This window comes from Dasypus novemcinctus, chromosome 1 (genome assembly GCF_030445035.2).
Source record: "Dasypus novemcinctus isolate mDasNov1 chromosome 1, mDasNov1.1.hap2, whole genome shotgun sequence".
NCBI classification, from domain to species: Eukaryota; Metazoa; Chordata; class Mammalia; order Cingulata; family Dasypodidae; genus Dasypus; species Dasypus novemcinctus.
The window spans coordinates 145,230,390-145,254,770 of record NC_080673.1 but is presented as its reverse complement, the minus strand read 5'-3'; the positions used below and the strand labels follow the sequence as shown (position 1 = coordinate 145,254,770).

General features: G+C 33.8%; 1 protein-coding gene and 1 pseudogene across 50 annotated transcripts in view; one reads left to right on the top strand and one right to left on the bottom strand.

The window, feature by feature from the left end:
- Positions 1–24,381, top strand: part of ADGRL3 (adhesion G protein-coupled receptor L3) — an 845,015-nt gene that overhangs the window by 564,518 nt on the left and 256,116 nt on the right. For all 50 annotated transcript variants that reach the window (XM_058297941.1, XM_071216369.1, XM_058297901.1 and 47 more), the window contains one exon: positions 18,048–18,128. In XM_058297941.1, the coding sequence (XP_058153924.1) occupies positions 18,048–18,128 (81 nt within the window). The remainder of the gene's footprint in view (positions 1–18,047; positions 18,129–24,381) is intronic.
- LOC101441716 (interleukin enhancer-binding factor 2 pseudogene) lies at positions 15,428–16,428 on the bottom strand (annotated as a pseudogene).

The following is a 24,381-nucleotide window of genomic DNA, read 5'->3' as shown; positions in this document are numbered from 1 at the left end:
GATGTCCTTGGAATCATTTTTATTGCTTCTTTGCCTATTTCCCCAAATACAATTTAAAAAAATCCTTTTTGACTAAGAATTAACACTGTTAATCCCACTTGAGGCAAGATAAAATATCTCTTAACGGATAATATTTACTTGAAGTCTGAAGGAAAAAATAAGATTAAAATATGCAAATATTTCTCCTTTACATTTCTATTTCTGTTCACTCTTGGTATTAATGAGAATCTTTGAGACATTCAAATTAAGTCAAATATATGAATAGTCACAATACAGTACTTAACCAAGTATGTATTTTAATGGACAAATCCTTTGTTTAGTCACAGAATAAATGTTTTGAAATTGATGTGTATTTGATTGATTTTTCATGCAAGGGTTATGTGGAAAATTATTTGAGCATAGATTCGCAATATTGCTTCTTGAAGTTAATACTGGGATTCCAAATTATAATTTTTCATTTCTATTAAGCCTTACCTTCACCTACTCCCATCCTAGAAATTCTCTAAAACATTAATAAACATCACTTGGAAGATGTTATTAGATAATTACTTCTGATTTGATATATGAAATTTCTAAATATTAAAGCTTGATGTCTGTAATATGAGATCAAACTTTATTAATCTGTTCTTTGACTTTGATTAGTAATAATTGTAATCTTGAAATGTAGTAATATTTTTCATAGAGAAGGAAAACAAAATGGAGTTTATATCATCATAATAGCAACCAAGTGATTCATTTAATCGTACATTAAGTTACAATAAAAGACACAAGATTACCTTTTTAGAAATGTGAAAATAATATATCTACTTCTCAAAATTGAAAACATAAAGATATCAAATAATATGACATATCTGTGAAAAGGCTATTTCTATTAAAATATAATATACGGTGTCTTAAAACCAAACTCTGTATTACTGTATAAATATTTTTGCTTCTATAACAATTTTTACTTTTTATAGATAATTATAATATGCCAAGTACCTCTAAATTATGCTAATAATTCTTTCTATTCTTTGAGTGTAAAACTAAATTCTAACTTTTCCAAATACCTCTGATTAAGATTGCAAACATGAAAGTAAGATAAATCTGTCAAAAAATGAACAATTTTGCACAAAGAGTTCAGATTTTTTAGCTGACAGCATTTTAGCACACAGAGGGGAGTTGTCAGAATTTTATTACAGACAGTTCCATTCTATACACTGATGTATTTTAGAGTGTTTTGGAAAGAATTAGGTGGTAAAATTCAGTCATCCTGGGAGAATATCTATTTCTTTTTATTTCTCTCTGTGCCAATCAAGTCTTAATATGCTTGGTCATTTTCATCTCATTTGAAATCCTATGCATACAGTACCTTTGCATTGAACACTCTGATTTCAAGTGATTTTGGACATACATTGGTTTCAGTCAATTAGTTAACATGCTGTCAGGTCCTGCTGAGCTGACTTCTTGAGAGACCCTTTCCAAGATCACATGCATTGGGGAAAAGGAAAGAAATCTTTTGACTTAACTGCGGTGAAAATAAATAACTCCTCATCCCTTTTCTTTAAAAGAATTGTTAATTTCACAGTTCCCCTCTGATTCTTCATTGTCTTGCCTAACTATATCATTATACATATTGAATAATGGAACCATGATGGATATAGTCAAAATTTTCAATTATTCTCTGAATTAAGTTGAGATCCATTTAGTTTACTATGACTCTAGTATCTAAAGGTCTCATTCTAATTCCCCTGTAGATTGACCTGACTCAGGAACAGATATGTAGAATGGCTGATTGGCATTTTTTAAGACAACACAAGATGAGTGACTTCAATTTTAAGGTGTATATTGTGATACTTCTTCACCAATAACATTAATTAAATCAAACCCAGGCTGCTATTTTTCATATCTTGGACCCATCCTCCAGGGCAGAGAGGTGAGGCTGAGTAGCACTGTGTTGCCGTCTACCTAAGAAACTTGTTTCAGGTGCCTTTAACATTCTTCTTTTCCAGGTAAAGTTACCTGATATTTTCTGACCTATCAGCAGGGAGAAGAAGAAAATTTAGCACATTTTTCATAGCATGCTAGGATAGCATTTGTAGCAAAACTTTGAAAGCAAGCCAGCTGGCTCTTTACTCTAGGGGTAAAAAAAAACAAAAACAAAAACAAAAACTTTTTTCTGATTGCCTTTCTACATTTCTACAAGTTTCTGTTTGTTCTTAACTTCTGTGGTTGTAGAAGCAAAGTTTCACCTGCTCATTCTCCTTTGAAGTATTCTATCACTTTCCAAGCATCATAACCCTTTCTCCTAAATACATAATTTCAATGTTACCTCTACGGCAGCAAATAACCAGTTCTATTAGATGGAGGTAAAAAATAGAAATATTGTGCCAATTTGTTGACGTTTTTCACAATCCATAATGGTATAATTTCCACCAAATTAATAGTTATATTATTTTGGCAAAATAAAACTGAAAAATGTACTTTGGATGCATTTTTAAAAATCAGCTTTACATAAATGCATTGTATTAGTCTGCACTTTGGGAATTGCTATACCCCTTATTTGGTGGAGACCTTTTTCAAGAATGCTGTGATTTTTTTTTTCTGCTAGGAAATATAATAGAGGTACATATTTATCAAATTTGTAAAATTTCTCAATACTTGAATAAGCTAGCTGTACTGTGAATTTCTTTACAGTTTTAAAAGAAAATTTTCCTGAATTTTAATATTTCCCCTAATTATTTGAAGTGCAGCAATTTTAACCTTCTTCTTCATTTCTTTTATGTCATCTATGTCTGTTTTGACCGGATAAATATTGTGTTCTTACAATATCTAAGACATTCGAATAGGTTCTAGGATGACAGAGAAGATATATAAACTGGAGTTTATATGGTCTCAACTCTTCTAAAGTTTTATATCCAATTTAATGTATGTAAAGACTTCAAGACATTTAACCTTTGCATTACCTTTTTTTTTTTAAGATTTATTTATTTATTCTGCCCCCCCTCCATTGTCTGCTTTCTGTGTCCATTCACTGTGTGTTCTGTGTCTGCTTGTATTCTCATTAGGCGGCTCCTGGAACTGATCCTGGGACCTTTCGGAGTGGGACAGAGACGATCATTCTCTTGTGCCACCTCAGCTCCCTGGACTGCTGCGTCTCTTATTATTTCTCCTCTGTGTCTCTTTTTGTTCTGTCAACTTCCTGCGCCAGCTCTCCACATGGGCCAGCACTCCACACAGGCCAGAAGCTCCACGCGGGCCAGCTTGCCACATGGTCCAGCTTGCCTTCACCAGGAGGCTCTGGGCATCAAACCCTGGACCTTCCTATATGGTAGACAGGAGCCAAAGTGCTTGAGCCATATCCACTTTCCATGCGTTACTTTTTAAAAAATATATTTTTATTCCAGAAGTTGTGAACTTACAAAAGAATCATGCACATGTATAGAATTCCCATGCAACACCCCTTCACCAACACAACATACCACTGTGGAACATTTGTTATGTAGATTATAAGATAGTAACATCAGACTATTACCACTAAGTATGGCCCATAGTAAACGTTTGACATATTTTCCCCATATCCTCCTATTGTTAACGGAGTGCATCTTTGGCATTGATACAAGAATGTTACAACATTCCTGTTAACTATAGTCCATAGGTTACATTAACTGTATTTTTCTCATGCTTCTCCACCTTCCCACCATCCTGCAATAGGGACGTACATCTGTTCATATTAGTGAGATCATGCAATATTTGTCTTTTTGTGTCTGGTTTATTTCACTTAGCATAATGTTTTCAAGATTCACAATGTTATCATGTGTGTCCCCATTTCATTTCTTCTTACTATGGCATAGTATTCTATCACATGTATATATCACATTTTGTTTATCCGTTCATTGGTTGATGAACACTTGGGTTGTTTCCATCTTTTGGCAATTGTGAACAATGCCACTATGAACATCAGTTGTGCAGATACCTATTCGTGTCACAGTTTTCAGTTCTTCTGGATATGTTCCTAGTAGAGGAATTGCTGTATCATATGCCTTTGGGTTACTTTTCCAATAAAGGCAGATTTAGAGAAGCAAAAGGATGTCCCAGTTTCATTGCTTTTAACATTAAAGAAAATGTTAAAACAAGGTTAAGAAATCTCAGCTATGAACTTTGGTAATTATGTGTGGATAGCCAAGGTCAACATACACACACACATGTACATGCTTTTAACATTTTGCCTTGTATTATACAATTTCTACAGAACATAAAAGGGTAAATATTATCAATTTCTCTTAAGAGAAATAATGAGTATTAAGCCTTTTTCATCCTTTTAGTTTTCTTGAAATTAAATAGGCTGCATATCGAAAGAGGTTAATTATTCAGTATATTATTTTGATGTTAAATATTGATTGGTAAATTGAATTGGAAGTAAAAATATTGATTCAAGAAATTAATCACTATGCTCTTTATGTCATTTTTGCCATAAATATTATACCCTTCAAACTCTCTATATAATGATAGATCATATTTTCAAATATTAGAAGAGAATTAGGAGAGTAGACCTGACAAATAATCTTAGTTTTGCAGAGACACAGTATCTGCCTCGTGTTCTTTCCAAACTTTCCTATGTCACTCTAAAAACCTTTTGTGTCTCAGTTATTTTTGTCTTACTTATAGACAAAGAAATAATAAGCCTTATTGAACACTATGATTCACATACGTTTTTATCAGGCTCACTTTCTTTTTGTAAATATATTTACCAATTAAAAGCAATAATTTTATATCTTTCACTGTAAGTTCCAAGAGTTGAGAGTTCATTAATTTCTAGAACCTGTTATCAGTTACATAGCAGGTACTCATTTAATAGTGTTCAAATGAGTAAAAATGTAATTGAGGGATTAATTGATCCTTCAGGATCAATAATGTGTATAAAAATAGCATTAGATTGATAAGTGGATGTGGCTCAAGTGGTTGGGTGCCTACCTATCACGTGAGAGGTCCTGGGTTTGGTTACTGATGCCTCCTTAAAAATAAAAGATGAGCACACAATGAAGAAACAGGCATAGAAAGCAGACAGTGAGTGCAAACAACAAAGAGGGAGAAATAAATAAGTAAAATAAATCCTAAAAAAAAAGTTCATGGACAAAAGCTTGATGAGAAACACAACTTTAAAAAAATAGCATTAGATAATATATAAAAACATCTTTTATAATATTAGAATGATTAATTCTACTTGAAAAAAATCAAGATCAGATCTACTTCATTATCAAAATTCTATGCAGAATATCGTTGTTATATTATTCTTAAAACACCATGAAGAGTGGTGTTTAGTACATATCAGAATATTTGAATCAGCAGCCCAGCATGCCTACTTGTTAATATCCCACTATACAGTCAGATTCAGAGGATCAGAAAAACATGAGAAAGACTCTGGGTCAATGCAAAATTCTCATGTCTCAAATTTATCCCTCCAGAAATTAGGTATTGAAAAAAAATTCTTTAAAAAAGTAAGTTATTTTTCATTAACTATTTCCATCCTTCTTGTGCACTGATGGGCTTGCTAAAGAGTTGATGTCAGAAATGCAAACACAGCAATGAAATAACCCACGGTGAAATATTTGTTAAAGAGCAAACTCACATTTATTGTACCTTTGTTCTATACTAGATACTAATAACCTTAACATTCACTATTAATTTGTTTCCCGCAGTAAGTCTTCAAACTAGATAATTTCAAAAAATAATTAACTGCCATGGCCTCTAAACTGTACTTTTACACAAAAACTTATTGAACTATATTGCAAAACACCTCCCCTATTTTGTTAGCCAACCACATTTCTACACTTTCTAGAAGAATTTTTCCATCATAAAATTTAAAAAATTAAGAAGTAGATAAAATATGTAGAAGAGTGTAAATAAATAGAAGTCCCATATCAGTCCCATCTCTGCCTCTGTCCTTAGTCAGAGGTTAACCTTGGCTGTGTCCTCTGTCTTATCTGGGTCTATTTCTTCCTCTGTGAATAAAAGCATTTGGGCTAGATGATTTCTAAAGGAACGCGTTCATCATTTTTTTTTTAAAACCATTTTGTTACATATAATTTTGTTTTATGTTTTTCACTTAATTGCAATGGTGCATTGCAATCATAATGCATTACCTTATAAAATGCCCCATAATTTCTGATTTTAAAAAATTGTCATATTAGTTGTACTACTGGTGACATTTTAGGTTATGGGACATTCTTAATAATATAATGCAGAGATCTATATGCATTAGAGAGGTGTACTTTTAAAACATGCTTGGCAGAATATGGCATATCAGTGTATTTTAACATAGCAACATTTCAAATATATAAGTGTGTGTGTATCTTATAAGGATATGGGCTAACTCTAGAAAGATATACAAAATAGTGGAAGAGAGATAATTTGTGGAGAGTTAATCTGGTTGATTAGGTGTTATAGTTTTTACTATGACTATGAACCATGTACATGTATTACTTATTCAAATAATAATTTTAAAAAGAACAGACTTTTAAAATTTTATAATAGCAGTCATTAAGCTGTGCATTGTTTTCTGTCATTGATGTAACCAATTATCACAAATTATTAGAAGCTAAAACAACATGCATGTATCATTTTACATTTCTCTAGGTCAGAAGCCTGACATAGATCTAACTGGACTAAAATCAGTCCTTTCTCTAGACTCTAGGTAGGTGTATCAGTCATGGTTCTCCAAAAAAACCAAGCCAACAGGATGTATGAATGCAGATATACATATATACATAGTATGTGTATACTACTATATATATATATAACTATGATACAGTTATATAAACATATATGCATAAAAACTTGGAAAGAACTGGCTCATGCAATTGTGAGGGCTGACAATTTCAAATTCGATAGGCTACAAGCTGGGAATTCTGATGAGAGTATTGTTGAATTTTTGAGTCCAAATTCCTTAGGCTGGAAACTCAGAAAGGAGTAGGAGGGAATAGTCTTGAGTCAGAATGTCTTCTAATCCCTGGAACTTTCAGTTCTTGTTGATAAGACCTCCAACTGTTTGGATGAGGCCCGGCCACATTATGAAGGGTAATTTACTTAAGATGAATTGATTATAGATGCTAATCCCATCTATGAAACACCTCCACAGTAACAATTAAAACCATGTTTGGCCAAACAACCAGACATCATAACCTAATCAAGTTGACACATAAAATTAACCATCATAGTAGCATCCATTTGCTTGCCTTTCTAGAGGCAGCCACCATTCTTTTAGTCCTGTTTCCCTTCCTCCAGCAATGGTGGTCAGCCTTTCTCATATCACCTTACTCTGACCTGTTGTTCTGCCTCCCTTTTCCACTTTTAAGAATTCTTGTGTTTAGATTTGGCTTGCCCAAATAATCTAGGATAATCTCCCATCTCAACTTCAATTATATCTGCAAAGCCTCTTTGCCATGTAAAGCAATAGCTTCACAGGTTCCAGGGTTTAGGACGTGAGCATCTTTGGGGGACCCCTTATGCTGCCTACCACAAGCTGTAAGCAAAATACCCCAGGTAACTTTAATTCCTAAATCTGAATTTCTCTGGCAGTAAAGATAATTTTTGGTGCACAAGAGATATAAAACTGAAAGTTTCTAATGTTTCAGAAAATATTATAGTACAGTTGCTTCCTTCCCAGTAGAGAGTGTGTAGAAGGCACTAGATAAGACCATGATCCCTAGATAGATCTGGATTTAAAACCTGACTCCCTCATCCTTGACAGAATACTTGACCTTATTTGAGCTTAGGTTACTATGTTTTAAAAATGGGAAAGGACATTTATCTTGTGTGGTGTTTCATAGCAGTAGACCCTTAGAAAGCAACTGTTTCTAAATATAATCCTCAATTTTCTAATGTGTTCTTTATAAAAAATTTAGAAATTCAGGAACACAATTGCTCTTTTTTCTTTAAATTTCTTTTTTCTTATTTTTCAAATTATTATTGTAATGGTTGCTACAAAAGGTTTTTGAGGCTTCTTGTAATTTTTTTTTAAGTGATGCTTCCAGAATTCAGCATTTGTCATTTAACCACCAAGTCTATTTGTCATGCTAATGAAAGAAAGGAAAAGGATTTGTATGGCTTTATAAAATAGATTCCCCTCCTATATGTATGGGCATCTGAAATTCATCATCAATATGAACCATTCTTCAATACAACACAATTTCAACACTGTGACCAAGTGATATTTTGCAACCTGAGAGGTTTCATTTTTTTTCAGACTTGTTGATTTCTTCCTGACAATTACCTTATTGAATTTTACTTAAAATTCATCTTTCATATATATATTCTTAATTTTTAGATATTGTAGCAGTTTGAATTTTATGAATCCCAGTAAAAGATTAAGTTCTTAAACTAATCCATTCCTGTGGGTATGGGGCTCTTTGAATGCACTAGATTCATTTGAGAGACCTTTGATTAGATTACTTGATAAGATCACTTTAGGCTTTTGATTGGACTGTCAGTGAGGTATGAGCCAACTTGGGTCTCTGCCCTCTTGCTGGGTCTGATATAAATAGAGATACAGAGAGAGACAGACAGACAGAAAGGAAGCTGCCATATTCAGTCCAGTCATATGAAAGAAAATGTCCAGGTTCCTACAGCTTCAAAAAGGCAGAGAAGCCCCAAGAGACTGAGAGAGAAAGTCTGGAAAGAGACAAGACCTATACCTGACTGGTTGCCCTCAGCTGTGCTCCAGGAGGTAGTAAATTCTGGAGGGGAAGGCAGAGATTGGCAACCATCTTTGCCACATGTCACAGTGCTATGATCAGCAGTAGCTGACTCTGGTAAGAAAGCATCTCTGATGGTGGTATGATTTGGACATTTCATGGCCTTAGAACTGTAAGCTTTTACACCAAATAAAATGCTCTTTATGAAAGCCAACCTATTTCTGGTTCTTTGCATCACCAGCACCCCTGTGGCAAACTAAGACAGTGTAATGGTTATATTTCAAAAAACAATTATGTTCTATAGACACATACTCAAATACTGCAGATGAAATGGTATGATGTCTTGGATTTGTTTGAAATATTTCAGGTAGGGTAAGTGGGCCTGGTACGAGTAGAGATAAAACATTATAATCCTCAGTTGAACATTTTCGAAGATGGGTGATGGGCATTTAATCTTTATTCTCTTGTTTGTACATTTCTGAAAGTTTTATTTTTTTAATTATCTTTTATTCTGATCACTTACCTGTGTGTTACTTGTCCCCTGTCCCTCTTACTCATATCACCTGCAGGGATCCACTCATAATGTTCCTTCTGCCACTGCATTCTCTGCCACCTTCTTACACTAAACTACCACCTGCCTTCCCTCAGATCTCAGCTTTCTATAGGTATTGCTCTTTCTTGACTTTACTTGCCTCAGGTAGGTGCTATTGCTGTGCTCTTTTGTCTCACCTCTATCAAGGCATATCAAACTTCAATATAATTGCTTAATACTGCATGGATACATCTCTTTGAGTAGAAGAATCATGTTTTCTTATGCATATGGTATCCTAAATACTGGTCACAGAGTGAGTACTGAAGGAAATTTGCTAAATTGTACACACACACACACTCACATACACACACACAAAGTTATATTTGCTTCAGATCACTCCATCATTTTTCCATGTGGCAAGTCACATCCACCAAGGAGATGCCCATGTGACCTTTGCACCTCTGTCAATGACTTCATACCCTGGGTTAGTCAAGCATGTAGTTGTCTTTTTGCTGCCTCATATTTTACTAAATTCACTGAAAATAGGTATGATTAATAAGATGAAGCCAGAAAACAAAACCAGAATGAAAATGTAGGTATCAAATTGGCAACTTTATAACTCTTTTCTTTGATGATTACTTTTGATTGGTGCTTACATCTTTACCTGAAAGCTGACTTTATAAATGCCAGATGGATATATTCAGAGTGGAATTTGAAGATTAAAAAAAAAAAAAAAAAAAAGGCAAGCTGTTATAATCCCCCATTGACTATCAACACAAACAACGTTTGACCTCTGGTATTTTTTCAGTAGCAGAGAGTTCTTTTTAACAAGAAATTTTTTTTTTTTTCCATTTTGAAGAGGCTTAGCTACTTTCAGAAAGTTGTAAAAATTTGGAAAAATTCCACATGAGACTTTTAAATATAGTTTAATGTGGTTTCCGTAATTCTCATATGAAACCATTATTGTAGTAGGGCATAGAGATTTAACTTACTATTGTCCTAAACATTGTAAAAGCAAAATGATTATATTTTTTAAAAACCCCAGGAGCAAAACTGTGGCATCTATTTCATTGTTTTTAAGGGGGAAATGTCATATCTCTAGAGTAAAATAACCAAGATTAGCAGTTGAAAAATTTAAACGCAAGCAAACAAAAAGAAGGCATAAAATCTGCCTGGAGGGCCATAAACTATTTAACTTGTTTATAGCACATTATAGAAAAATGAGGAAAAATTGAGTTGAAAGATGGTGTAACTGGAGGACACAATAGGGATTTCATTGTAATAAAATGTGCTTTTACTTTAAGAAGAAAGTTGTCTTTATTTTCTCAATTGCATATCTCCATATTTTAGCTATTCTTTTATTTTGGTCAGTGGCAATATTATTAATATTTCTGTGAATATATGAAGAATTTGAAATAAATTTATTATGAAAAAGCATCTACTACCAGTATATATAGTTTAGTCTGAATTATTAAAATTGCATTTGAGCCCTTTTCCATAGTTTTACCTTGTTAGAATTTTCCTTTAAACATCGGGTATTATATGTTGTCAATTTTGAATTCTTCAAATGCTAGTTGTGAAAATTAAAAGAGGCTTCCCTTATCATCCTGCTTAAAATTGCAAGCTGCCTTTCCCACTCCTGATTCTTAGCCTACTCTAATTTGTCTCCATAGCCCTTAGCATCTTACACATACAATATAATTAATTTATTTATTGTGTTTATTGCTTAATGTCTATTTCTCCCTACATAAGAGCAGGAATTATCATTTATTTTATTATGTTACATCAACCAAGTAGAAAGGTATCTGTCACATATTCGGCACTCAGCTAATATTGGTTGAATAAATAAATGAATGAATGTATAATAATATTAATAATAGCTAAAATGTACTAAGTACTTACTATATATCTAGCACTATTTGTCACTCCATGTGTAAAAACTCAATCAAACTTTAAAACACCCCTTTGAGGTAGGTGCTATTATCATCACCATTTTCAAATAAGGAAAAGAGGCACATTAAAGATAAATTTATAGTTATTCAACTTGTTGAGCCGTTTGCCCTTAATAAGTGAGAATTAGATACCAAACTAGGCAGTTCTGCTCGCTGAGACCATGATCTTACCCGCTATAACAAATTCAACTTTTTAGTGTTTCGACACACCTGAAAGATCATGCCCCACACATCTAGGAAGAGTGGTTCACCAAGGGAGTCTTCATTGATAAGAGAGGCTGTTGGTTGTAGGCAGTTTTCTGCAAGCTACTTGGAAAGTATCCCCTTTCTTCTTATTGTTTGACATCACTCTTAACACCTACGACCTTGAAATACTTTTACAAAAGTCTCCAATGTCTCAGTATTACAGTTTCTTCATTCTAAAATGTAGTTTTAGGACTTCAAGATATCAAACGCCTTTTTCCCTTGAAATTCTGTGGTTCTATTAATGCATTTTTGTGCTCAGATACACAATAAAGTATTGAAAGTAGAAAGAGAGCAAAACCTTTCCTTGGACTCAATGCTGGTCAAATACTTTCTATATTTGACCTTTGGTAGAAATTGCTCAGTGTTCCTCAATGAATTAGAAATTAATGAAAGTTGAAAAAGAGATTGAGGCTAGAAAAATAATATTCTTTCCTAGAACCCATAAGGTCTTTGGATATTTTCTGCAGCACAAGGCTCTGTTGACCAGCAATCTTGAAATCTCTACTTCTTTGGCATACCTGATACTGGATGGTTCTCAATTTCATTTCAGAACACAAGTTACCCTCCTGTCTTCCCTCCCTCCCTTCCTTCCATATTCCCTCCCTCCTTCCCTTCCTTCCATCCTCCCTCCCTCCCTTTCTTTATTTCTCTTTCATTATTTTTCTCCTTCTTCCCTCTAAATGTCAATAAATTATATAATTCCTGACCTTATCTCTCTGCTTTATTTTTCTATGCTCACCTGGAGATTGTTCCCTGCCTAGATTTCACAGGAGATACTAATATTTATTTTTGAATCTTATCAGCCCTCACTTAACTACACTAGCACCTTTTAAAGTGAAAAAGTTTAAAAGGCATCTCTATGATATTGGAACCTTCATACCTTGCTGGTAGAAATGTAAAATAGTGAAGCCACTTTTGAAATCAGTCTGACAGACCCTCAAAGTGTTACACATGGAATTACCATATGCTCCAAAATTATAATCCTAGGTATACATATGTCCAAGAGAAATGAATACATATATTAACCCAAAAATGTGTACACTAATGTTCATAGCAGCATTATTCATAATAATCAAAAAGTGGAAACAACCAAAATGTCCATCAATTGATAAATGAATAAGTAAAATTTGTATGTCAATACAATAGAATATTTTTCTGCAATAAAAAGGAATGAAATAGCGATTCATATACTACAATGTGGATGAGCTTTGAAAACCTTATGCAAACCCAAAGAAATGTTACAAAAGAACATATTGTATGACTCCTTATATACTAAATGTCCAGAATAGGCAAAATCTGCTCAGACATCAAAGAGTAATAATCTAAAACTGGGGTGTGTTGGAGGGAAATGGGATGTGATTACTAATGGACATGGGCTTTCTTTTTTGGGGTAATGAAAACATTCTAAAATTGATTGTGGTGGTCATTGTACCAATCTATGAATATACTAAAAACCATTGAATTGAACACCTTACATGGGTAAATTACATGGTATGTGAATTACATCACTTATATATCAATGATCTCAATCTATAAATTAGATGTATGCTATATATTTTTGAATCTCCATGAAAATATATCATTTTACCTAGTCCTTAACATGAATAAAACCAATTCATAATATATTCACCTCTTTCCCTATTCATTTTTCTTCTAGACTCCTTAGCTGTACACCATGAATCTTTTTTCTTCTTTCTTTTTCTTTTATGAAATGTGTCATCCAGCATTGTTCATTTCTTCCTTATGTGCTTTTGGAGGAACTTATGGTAAAATGGCAGCTGAATAAAGGACCAGGAAACTCTATCTTAATTGCATAAACTGTTAAATTAATCTATAAAATTTAAATTCTGAAGTTCAAAAGAATTAAATACTTTAGAGTATATAGATGAATTTGAATCTTAATTTCATGTAAGAGGCAAAGACTACAGAAAATAATTAAAATGTTATTATCAATGTATTTAGTTCCAAAGACCTGGGCAGGTCAGAGTCAATAACTAATTATTCCAGCAATAGCTATCTTAAAATTCAATGGAGATTACCAGGAAAATATAAAAATTTCATTCAAAATGGGGATAAGAGAATACTTAGAAATAAAATCAATGAAATGCTCTTATAATCTACATTTAGAAAACTTCAAGATTTATTGTATCCCTACTTATATAAAAGATGACTTGAATAAATGGAGGTCCATTAAAAAATATGTATATAAAGACCAAGTATTTTATATATGGTTATTCTCCAAATTAATTTCTAAAATAAATATAATTCCAATCATAATCTCAATACAGTTTTTTTTTGCTGTAAAATTTAGTAAAAAATTGAAATTCAGGAAGTAGAATAAGCAGATTTTTTTTTAATTTAGAAAGGTAGAACAATGATAGGAGGAACACATCATGTATTTGAATATAAAATCTGTAATTACAAGGACCAGACAGGTCAGGTGTAAGACAGCATAGCATGATTGAGAATGTGATGAATTAAAAATTGGTTAAGTTCCCTGTATATGAATATCCTAGTCAATTTTTTTTTTACAAATAGATGTGTTTCAGTGATTTTTGCTTTCTGAAGCTCTTTATACTAGTTATATTTTTTGCTGAATATTATTCACCATAAAATCTGGGAGAAATATATATGGAAGTTATTTATGATTTTAACTGGAGGTTATTACTATTACTATTACTGCCACTTTATTATTATTTTGCAATTACCCTTAATGAGGGAAGTGGAGCTTAGAGTGTTATTGTTTTTTTTAACCAAACTATGCACAGTCCTTTCCCCAGTATTCTCAGTGCCCTCCCCGTGAAGAGCACGTGATCATTGCCTAAGTTAGGCATAGATTAAAAACGGTATTATTAGATAGGTGTTACTATCTTTTGTGTGTTTGGTGGAGATAATGTCTCAGTACCACTGGTTTAAGATAAAGAAGAAATCTTTTTTTAAAAATTGGATAAATGAAATCAGTCAACAACAATCCCTATCACTTTCTATTTTTCATTCTGCAGATTAGAAGTCAAATTGAAATCTAGATCGGCAAATTGAAATCCGCTTTCCCTGCCACACTCCATCCTGCAATTTATAATATTTCTCCTTGGAGAAAGAATGAAAACTATAGAAAACCAACTTCAGGACTTTACTTTTTTTAATACCCATTGCATTCCACCTACTGGCCCTTATTCCCCATAAGATATTCCCTCTGCGATCTCCTTGCTATCTAAAATATCTGTATTGAGCCTTCTTGAAGTTACAAGTTTATCCCCAAAACAGAGGTAAATCTGCCATGTATCTGGACTCTACTTCAACCTGAATTTAGTGGCGACAATTCTAAAAGCATACTTGTAGGAACAGAATTATTAAAATCTACAAACATTTCCCTCATGACTTAGTAGTGGAGAACTTCTCTAAGGAAAACGGTATGATTTAGATGAAAATACTTCAGAGTTGGAGTCACAGTGCTTCTGGCCTTGCTATTTACTAGCTGCAGGTTCTTGAGCAAGTTACTTAACCTCCTCAGCTTGTGTCTTTCACTTTAAAATATTAACATAGTACTAATCCTCAGAGTGATGTGTGAATAATAGGAGATAATGTATGTATATATGCTTTGTAGTTATTATATGTGTAGAAGGACATGCTCAAATTATAAATATCAGATCCATGTTATTTTTTTTTTTAACTAGGATGTACCTTAATCATTTTATTTTAGAAAAAATAATCCAAATACTAACAGTTCACAACATTTCAACATCCAAAGTACTGGTTGAATGGGGTTTCTAGGAGTTGGGGATTCTGGAGTATCAGGAAGAAAAGTTAGTATCTGCTTTAGTCTAGATGGATGGCATAGGTCGTAAACAGATTTCTGGCTACTAAGCCAATATCAGAACCCACTGGAATGACACCTCCTTCTATAGAGACTTCCTTCCTGCTCTATCCCTCATCCCACAGAAATGCCACCATAGAAAGCCCAATAGCAATTTGCTTAGGCTCCAGTCTTTCCCTTGGGCAGGAAAGGGAGTGAAGATAAGGGAGGGTCACTCCTGAGTTTGCATGCTTTCCTCTTCCTCTCCTTGAAGTGGTTTTCCTGTATTCTCCTCCTCTTCCTCTCCTTCCTTCTCTGGAGGTTTCTCATAAGCCTTTTCTGAAGGTGTGACCATCACTCCATCTCAGGTGGAACTTTTTGAATCCTCCTTGAGATGGTATTCAGACGAGAGTCTGAATGTGTAGCAGACCTTTCCTGCTGTTCCAAAGTCATGACTGTGTATAATCTGAAGTTACCACTCTCACAGGGATCAGTGATACCGCTGAACCTGGCAGGAACAATCTGGCAGCAAGAATCTGTAAGCAGCGCCTGTATGCCACACTGAGGGTGAAAGGATGTCTGATGGGGTTGTTCATCACAGCACAGTGCCCAAGTAGATAAAGGATCCAGGGTGTGAGAGGTTCAAAGCCAGGAAAACAAATCCTTAAATCCTTCAGCAGTCTGATGAGAACTTTGTGAACTGAGAAGTATTTTCCTCAAACCAATGAGCATGCCAGATGGCTGCCAAGGTACTCTGCAACACTTTGATATCCAAATGGAGTTCTGGGTCCAGTTTTCGGAGTTTGGATGGCACTGTTGTGATAATCTTCACAGTAGCATCAGAAGAACTGATCTCAAAGCCAGTTTCATTGGTCAGCATGGTTAAAACTTCAGAAGGATCCTGTGCTCTTAGACTTCCCACAACTTGGTTCCTCAGGACAGCAACAGCTTCCAGTGTTGGTAGAATCTTTAGCATTACTACCACATCAGCCACATTGTGTCCTGTAGTCATTGTTCCCTTTTTATACGATCCTACCTGTTGAATATCTTCAATTTACACTTAAAATGTGCCTGGAGCTACACGTAAATTGTCAATCACATCGTTTATTTTTGTCACCGGAGGAAAGATGGAAAAATTGGAAGCAGGCCCTGATTCCTCTTCAGGAAGTCCTCACTTAAAGTTTCATCAGGTGCTGGTTTGCCCTGGGAGAAGGCCATTTCACACAAATAGAAATGAAATGGGATATGTGGTATAAAGGCCTGAACCCTCTTCCTGGGCCTCCTCTGGAACCAAAACACTAAACACAGCCATGGCCCCTGTCACCCCTCAGAGCACCCTAAATCCTGAACAATGGAGGCCAAACATTGTTTCCTCTGATCCATGTTACCTTATACGCTGAGATTGTTTTGAATCTTTGACTAAAAATGCAAAGTGAAAAATTATGTTCATTTACCTGATTAGTAAAGTTTCAGACCAATTCATTTGTAATGACACTCATGCATAAAAAATAGAAATGTTTTTGCAAACAATATGCAATATAGGTAAGCCCTGTGTGGTTTTATAATTAAGATAATCTGAGGTGCTTAATAAACTGTATTAAACATGGACTGCTTACAATGCACAATCAGTGTCTTCTTTCATTTATAATACTGCTTTTAGTATTCCTCTGAAACATAGCCAGTGAATGCACAATATTCTTAGTTACCATTATGAGGAACTCTGTATATTACAGACTCTCCACTGTCTCTGCTGTTAGCTAGAAAAATGCTGGGAGCAACAGCAGCTTCTATCGACAGGGAGCCATATTAATTATTTGAAATGTGCCTCATAAGAGGAATCAGCAGAGTTTATTACAAGTCGAATATTACTTGAAACGGGAAGGTTACTCTAACTGTTATTATAATCTATGTATCATTAACTTTCCTTGTTTAGGAAAAGAGATTAACAACCCTGTAAATTGCTATAGTAAGTATGTGAAATATACTGCGCATTTTCATTGTAGAAAGAAAGTGGTGGGTTCTTTTCACCTCCCAAACCTTTATAGAAAGCAAGCTCTAGCAATCAAACTGATTCTGTAATTATGCTTTCTTGCCTCAAAATCCTAATTGCTTACTGGATCATCAGTATTCAAACTATAGATACTTTGAGTTTTAGAAAATCATTTTGTAGTTAAGCTAGCCATTTTTTCAATCATTATCTTGGCATTCAAATCAACTTTAACACTTTTAACTCTAAGACAGACTATCTATGACAAATATGTTGGAGAGCAAGTAGAATGCTTTACGGGAATAGGGAATGAATTCGACTACCTGCTTTTTAAATTGTGGATAGCTATTCTTGAATCAAATGCAACTCAAATAATAGTAAAATATAAATTAATCAGGCTTGAAAAGTGATCTACATGCTACTCAGATTACACTGTGTAAACTGATGCAGGTTTGCATACTGATTATTACTGATCTGCTTTGGAATAAGTACAAAACTGAGAGTGTTTAGAAACACTTATAGCAATTTAATGGTGTTTAAGGTAACAATAAAAAATGACGTACCTTGTATTCTTTGATTTTATTTTCTGATTTTGTTTTTCTTGTAACATACTTTTATTGTATTTTTAAAAGTAGTAGTCCAAGATTAATTTGTAGTTTAACAAAAAAAGTTCTTCAACTCAGTTTGAATGGTGCTGACTTAATTGTGTGTTTTGAGATGATGCATATTATTTTATGTTTGTTTACATTCTATAATGGCCCTTAATTCAGTGTGGAGAGAGAAAATTGTGACAACCTAAAAACAACAAAAAAAGTAAAAGGCCATAATTAAGATTTTTTTTAACACTTTCTTTTTGTGTCCACAGGGCAAGCACATCATGGACAGGTATCATACATCTCTCCACCAATTCACCTTGACTCTGACCTGGAAAGACCCCATGTTAGAGGTCAGTTTTGTTTGTTTGTTTTTTAATTTAAAGAAAAACTACTTAGTCTTTGATGAAGGCAGTTAACTAAAGACAGTTGTAAATATGTGTTTGGTAATGCAATGCATTTTTAAAAAGCAGAGAAAATGAAGTTTATGAGGATTCATAACAGAAGGAACAAATCTTATTTATAAATTAAAATGTGAAACATTGCTCTGAGAAATATTTGTAAACCAAAGTACAATAATTTAAACAAATAAAGATTTATAATGATTCAGCTAGTGGAGGGCTAGTTGAATACCAACTTAGATTTAGAGATAACTAGGTCACTCTTACTTTTTAAATCAGGGCTTCCTTCCTCTGATATCCTAATTTTTACATTTAGAAGTACGAATCTAAAATGCATTGACAAGCTTTTCTCATGCTAAGTAGTATTTCATATTATATATTTTTAAAAGGCACTTTAGTGTTATGTTCATTTATTTTTTAAATTGCCTGTGTTCAAACTATATATAGTTGGGGAGCAGATGTAGCTTAAGCTGTTGAGTGCCTTATTCCCACATGGGATGTCCTGGGTTCAGTTCCCTGTGCCTCCTAAAAACAAAAAAAAAAGTGGTTGAGCATGAGCTTCCCACATAAGAGGTTCTGGGTTCAATACCCAGGCTCAGTAACTTAAAAAAAAAAAAAAAAAAAGAAGGAAAGTTACATGTAGTTAAATTGGTGCCACCTATTTAATTGAAAAGAAAAAGTCATAAAAATAAATTGAAAAGTAACAGTCATGATCCCATAATCTATATACAAAATTTATCTTTACAGAAATGTTTATTAATGATTTTCAAAATGTTTTATAATATTCAAAACTGTTGTTATATAGACACTTTAAAATTTTATAAAAATCAAATACCCCAAGATTGATTTTTCAGTTTTAAATAATGCATTGTATTTTTATGCCTTTAACAATATTAATTACTTGATAAAAATAAAAGGTTTTAGGACAAATCATTCAGAGAAGGGAGCAAAGGTGTTAAGGGAAACTCAGGAAGAGAAAACAAAATGACTATATGAATGTGTGTGATATTTTTAAGGAAGTGTGCTGGATACACAGTAAAACAGAAAGAATTTGAGAGCAAAAGAATGGAAAGGTGAAATGAGACATTTTGTAAAGGATTCTGTATTCCATGCTGAGAAGTTTGTCTTTTATCCTGGATAAACCATGAAATATTTTTAACTGCTTTGTTTTTATTTTTTCCCAAGTCAATGAGAAAACATTATCAGTTCTGAATATGATAAAAAAAATATCTCTGATGGTAATATAGATTGGTGAGTTTATTGTGGAATAGCTGGGATGAGTTAGATTTGTGTCAGTGGCAAAAGGAAGATCCTAGAATTATTTTGAAGAGAAATGGCACTTGATTGAACAGATAAGGGGCAAGGGACAGAATGGATTCTGAGGTTTTGTATGTTGATCAATTGTGTATGACATAATTCCTCATCACAAGGAATAGAGAAGAATTGTAAAACGATGCATTGTTTTAGACATGTTAATCCTTAGTAGAATTTTCCTACCAAAAATGTTCCTACCAAAAATGGAGACCTGTTGATGTGGGTTGGTAACTTTATAATAGAGTTCAGGTGTTCAGACATGGTGATACTAGTATGATTTGGGAACTATTACAGTGGTTGTAGGTGGGGTGCTGTTAACAATCTTCTCCAAAACCTAAGGCTTAAAACAAGGAACATTTATAATTTTCAGAGTTGGTTGAGTGGAATATGAGCTGTCTTGGCTGGGCCTGGATGTTTAGAAATCAGCAGACTGGTTGGTCTTTTGCAGGGGAGCAGACTCACTCACATGGTTGGCATCAACCAGAAGGCTAGTCCAGGCTCATGTACATTGTGGCCAAAGGGTTCTCAGCAATAAGAGGACATGTCCCAAAGTTCAAGTGCTTTTCAAGACTCTGCTTGCTAATGTCCCATTGGCCAAAGCAAGTCATACTGCCAAGCCTAGATTTAAGAGGGCAGATTGGAGTACATCTCTTAATGGAGGAGCCACAATCCAAAGGGCCATGCATACAGGAAAAGGAAGAATTTGGGGCCATTTGCATTCTACCATATGTAGGCACATGTAGAGTAAAATACATTTAGAATGCAATAAGACAAAAATTGACTGATGAAATGAAGGACTATAGAACCAATAAACAAAGTTAGGAGTTTCTAGGTCTTTCTTATCTTTAGTTTCTCAATTACTACACAGAAGATTAGAAATCTGCATGTAACAGTAATGTGAGGATTGGGTATAATATAAAATAATCTACCTACTGTCAGACCCTAGATAAAATGTGGCTATTACTAAGTACATATAGTTTCAGTGATGAGGTACATGGGAGAAAATTGGGCTTTGAAGCTAGGCAGACCTGCATGACCTTGGGCAGCTCCTGTCCATCATCTATAAAACCAGGAAGGATTATTCCACTGATTAACTGAAATAATACCTGTAAAATTCCTGACAAATATCTGACATATAGCAGACTCTGAAGAGTTGGTAAGCGTTATTTACAACTTGATTTTAAAATGGCATTTAGCCCCTTCATAAAAGTAGTGATGTTTCTGATACTGATGCAGATAAATGATTATAGTCCCACAGTCATACTTTTTTGATCCATGCCTCAAATCATGGTCTCTACCTTAGAATGATCTTCTTGATATCTTCTCGTTCTCATATTCACTCCTTTTCAAAAATTGAACCAGAGACTCTCCTAAAATGCTCCATGATTAATGAAACTCCAGTTATAGTCACTAAATCATATGCCACAGCCCTCTACTTTTCAAAAACAGAACATTTAATTAGATAAAGTTTATTGAAATCATGTGAATTTTTCTTAAGACTCTAGAATTTCATTTAAAGACAATATTGGAAATGGGATAGAATTGGCATAATAATATCTTTAATTTGGAAGCACAAAATATTTTCTTTTAATTATCACTGCTCATATATACTATTTTCAGATATTCTGTATATTGTTATTGATGTTTGTGTGCAATAAAATAATACAGGTAAACTATACATCCATAGTTTACATGGGAGGGAGAGAGAGATAATCTCTCCAGTATATTACAAGTTTTTATTTACATTTATATAATATGACCAATTAAGTTCCTTAAGTAATTGGAATTGTATCTGGGATAATTGTTTTTTGTGAGATTATATAGCAATATCCTTTGAACAACCTGGAAGTTTAACATTAGCTAAGCACTTTAGTTTCCTTTTTTTTAATTTTCCTACTATTATTTTATACATTTTGAAAATATGAGAGATATATCTAAGTAGTCCCCTGGCCCCATCAACCTCTGGTGACTACCCCCCCCCCCCACTTCCTCCACCAATATCTACCAATTTATATACATGTAAATGTTTCAGGAATTATTTTTTATATAATTATTTCTTTTGTATTTTATAGACTATATTCTTATAGAAAAGTCATACTTAAGTATATGATATTCATTTAAAATATAGTCACACTAGCAATACAAACAAAAAAATGCTTAAAATGTATTATCATTATCAGAATTAGCACTAGAAACTTTTCTACAGAAAATATGAACTAACATACAATAACATATCATATTGCTTGAGATACTAAATTACTTTGCCATTTTTTTCTGTTCGCCACTGAAATATCTTGATTTTCTTGGTACTGTTTTTTTAATTATGCTTGTGCTTTTGAGTATTTGAGGCATTGAAAAATATATATTGGTAACCTTGGATTATGTTTTTAAACTATTTTGAAAAATAAATGTTATACACACACTCAAACCCACATATATAAATTTGTTGTAAATATAACATTCTCTCCTTTTCTTCCGCCTCAATTTCTATATCATTTTAATCATTTTATCATTTGAATCATTTATATCATTTGAATCATTTTAATTATAATCAGTGATTGACTATCCTATATCCTTTCTATTCCCTTGATTTTTTTTCTCTTTGATTCTCATTTGTTTTAGGGGGAAAATGATCTTGTGGTCTTGGTACGTGCATTTATCATTATACATTTCTTATTTAGTTTTGTACATTGTAATTATATCCAACATTCTCTTAGCATCTGTTTTAGTTTGCTAAAGGTTGCCAAGGCAATACACCAGGAATGGGTTGGATTTTACAATTGGGCTTTATTAATTTATAAGCTTACAATTTGCTTGTGAAAATGTCCAAATCAAGGCTTCATTGGGAGACCAGCAGCCAGCAATCCCAGCTTCCTCCCTCAGATAGGAAGGCACCTGGAGAAGCCCGTGGTGGTGTCTGCTGATCTCTGTCTTCTTCTCCAGGCTCCGTTGCTTTCTACTTCTGACTGCCACTGAGTTTCTCTCTCAGCTTCCAGGAAGTTTTCTGTTTTTGTTGTTCCACAAATTCCAGTTTATAAAGGACTCCAGTAAAGAGGATTGTCAACGCTGGGTCACAAAATCTAATCAAAGGCCTTTAAGTGGCATGATTTATTCAATAGGTCCTACTTACAATAGATTTGCAAGCACAGAAATTGACCATTTTAAGGACATTTATATACATGTAAATACAGAATTTCTCTGAGGTCCAAGAAGACTCAAACTACCACAGTACCTCAAAGGAAAATGTTGGAGCAAGATACCCTTGAATAGAATGTTGTACTCTCTATAATTGCAAAGAAGCTGCTGTATATAAATACAATGGCATTTACCCACTGATGAGTAAATCTGAGAGTTTTTGTTCTTTAAATCTAATGCTGTCATATATGGCATTTGGCCACATAATTTATGCCTGTGATGATTTTATATGCATTCTTCAGTTTACAGATTTTATTACTGAATAGGGGTATAAATTCCAATAGTTTACTAGTACATTAATGTCACAGTACATTACAAGGTAATTAACCAGAGCTGCCACTATAAACAGAAAAATAGTCACAGCCCTCACTATAAACTACTTAATAAAAATAAGGTCCTGAATCAGCATTCAACATTATGGTAATTTTTCTCACTGTACATCTCATTAATCAGGGGTTTAAAAAAATTAGCTTCATCTGGAAGCACTATTATTTTTAAACCTTTCATTAGTTTGTTATAATTTTGCAGTTAATTTAATGGGATTTATTTTATATTTCTGCATGCAAATAGGCCATACAAACTTTTGAGACATATTTCCCAAATTTATAGAAGTAGAAATGAAAGAAAGACTACTTTGTTAATTTTGTTCCAGATTTGTAAATAAGCATGTTGTAGTCCTCAGCGGGGCTTTTAAGAGTTGCAATTCTGGGAAACGGACTTTGGCCCAGTGGTTAGGGTGTCCGTCTACCATATGGGAGGTCCGCGGTTCAAACCCCGGGCCTCCTTGACCCGTGTGGAGCTGGCCATGCGCAGTGCTGATGCACGCAAGGAGTGCCGTGCCACGCAACGCAAGGGTGTCCCCCGCGTGGGGGAGCCCCACGTGCAAGGAGTGCGCCCGTGAGGAAAGCCGCCCAGCGTGAAAAGAAAGAGCAGCCTGCCCAGGAATGGTGCTGCCCACACTTCCCGTGCCGCTGACGACAACAGAAGCGGACAAAGAAACAAGATGCAGCAAATAGACACCAAGAACAGACAACCAGGGGAGGGGGATAAATTAAATAAATAAATAAATCTTTAAAAAAAATAAATAAATAAATAAGAGTTGCAATTCTGAAGGTCATGTGTCCCTACCAACCATCCTTTGCCCCCAATATATGCAAAATACCCTCTACCAGAATTGTATCTTACCATATGTACAGGTAGAAATTGTGAAGTTGGTTGGGTGGGTCTGGGTAGGAAGCAGGATCAAAATCCTAAGAAGTCTAATTATGAATACTAATTTATAAGTGTGCTCACTGGCCTTTCTTGTTGACAGTTACAATTTATACTCTGAGAAAAATTGAAATATTTGAGCAATTTGAAAAATTGTGTTTACTTTTTTTATTTTTTTCTATAATGAACTGAGTAATACAAATATGGTTCAATTTGGCATATATTCAATGAATTAGAAAAATGCCTAGCATTGTTTCATGTGCAAATTGAAATTACATTCAGCAAATACATACCCTGAAAATATATTATGAAGTTCAAAATAAACAGATGGTTATGCCTGCCTATTTTAAATAGCCTATATCTAAAATAGGCCATAGTCAAAAATTTATCATCACAAGTTAGAAACATTAGCACATAGTATTATATAGTGAAATGTCAAAACATTTGAAATTGATTAAAATAAAATAGGAACTAGACAACTGAGATT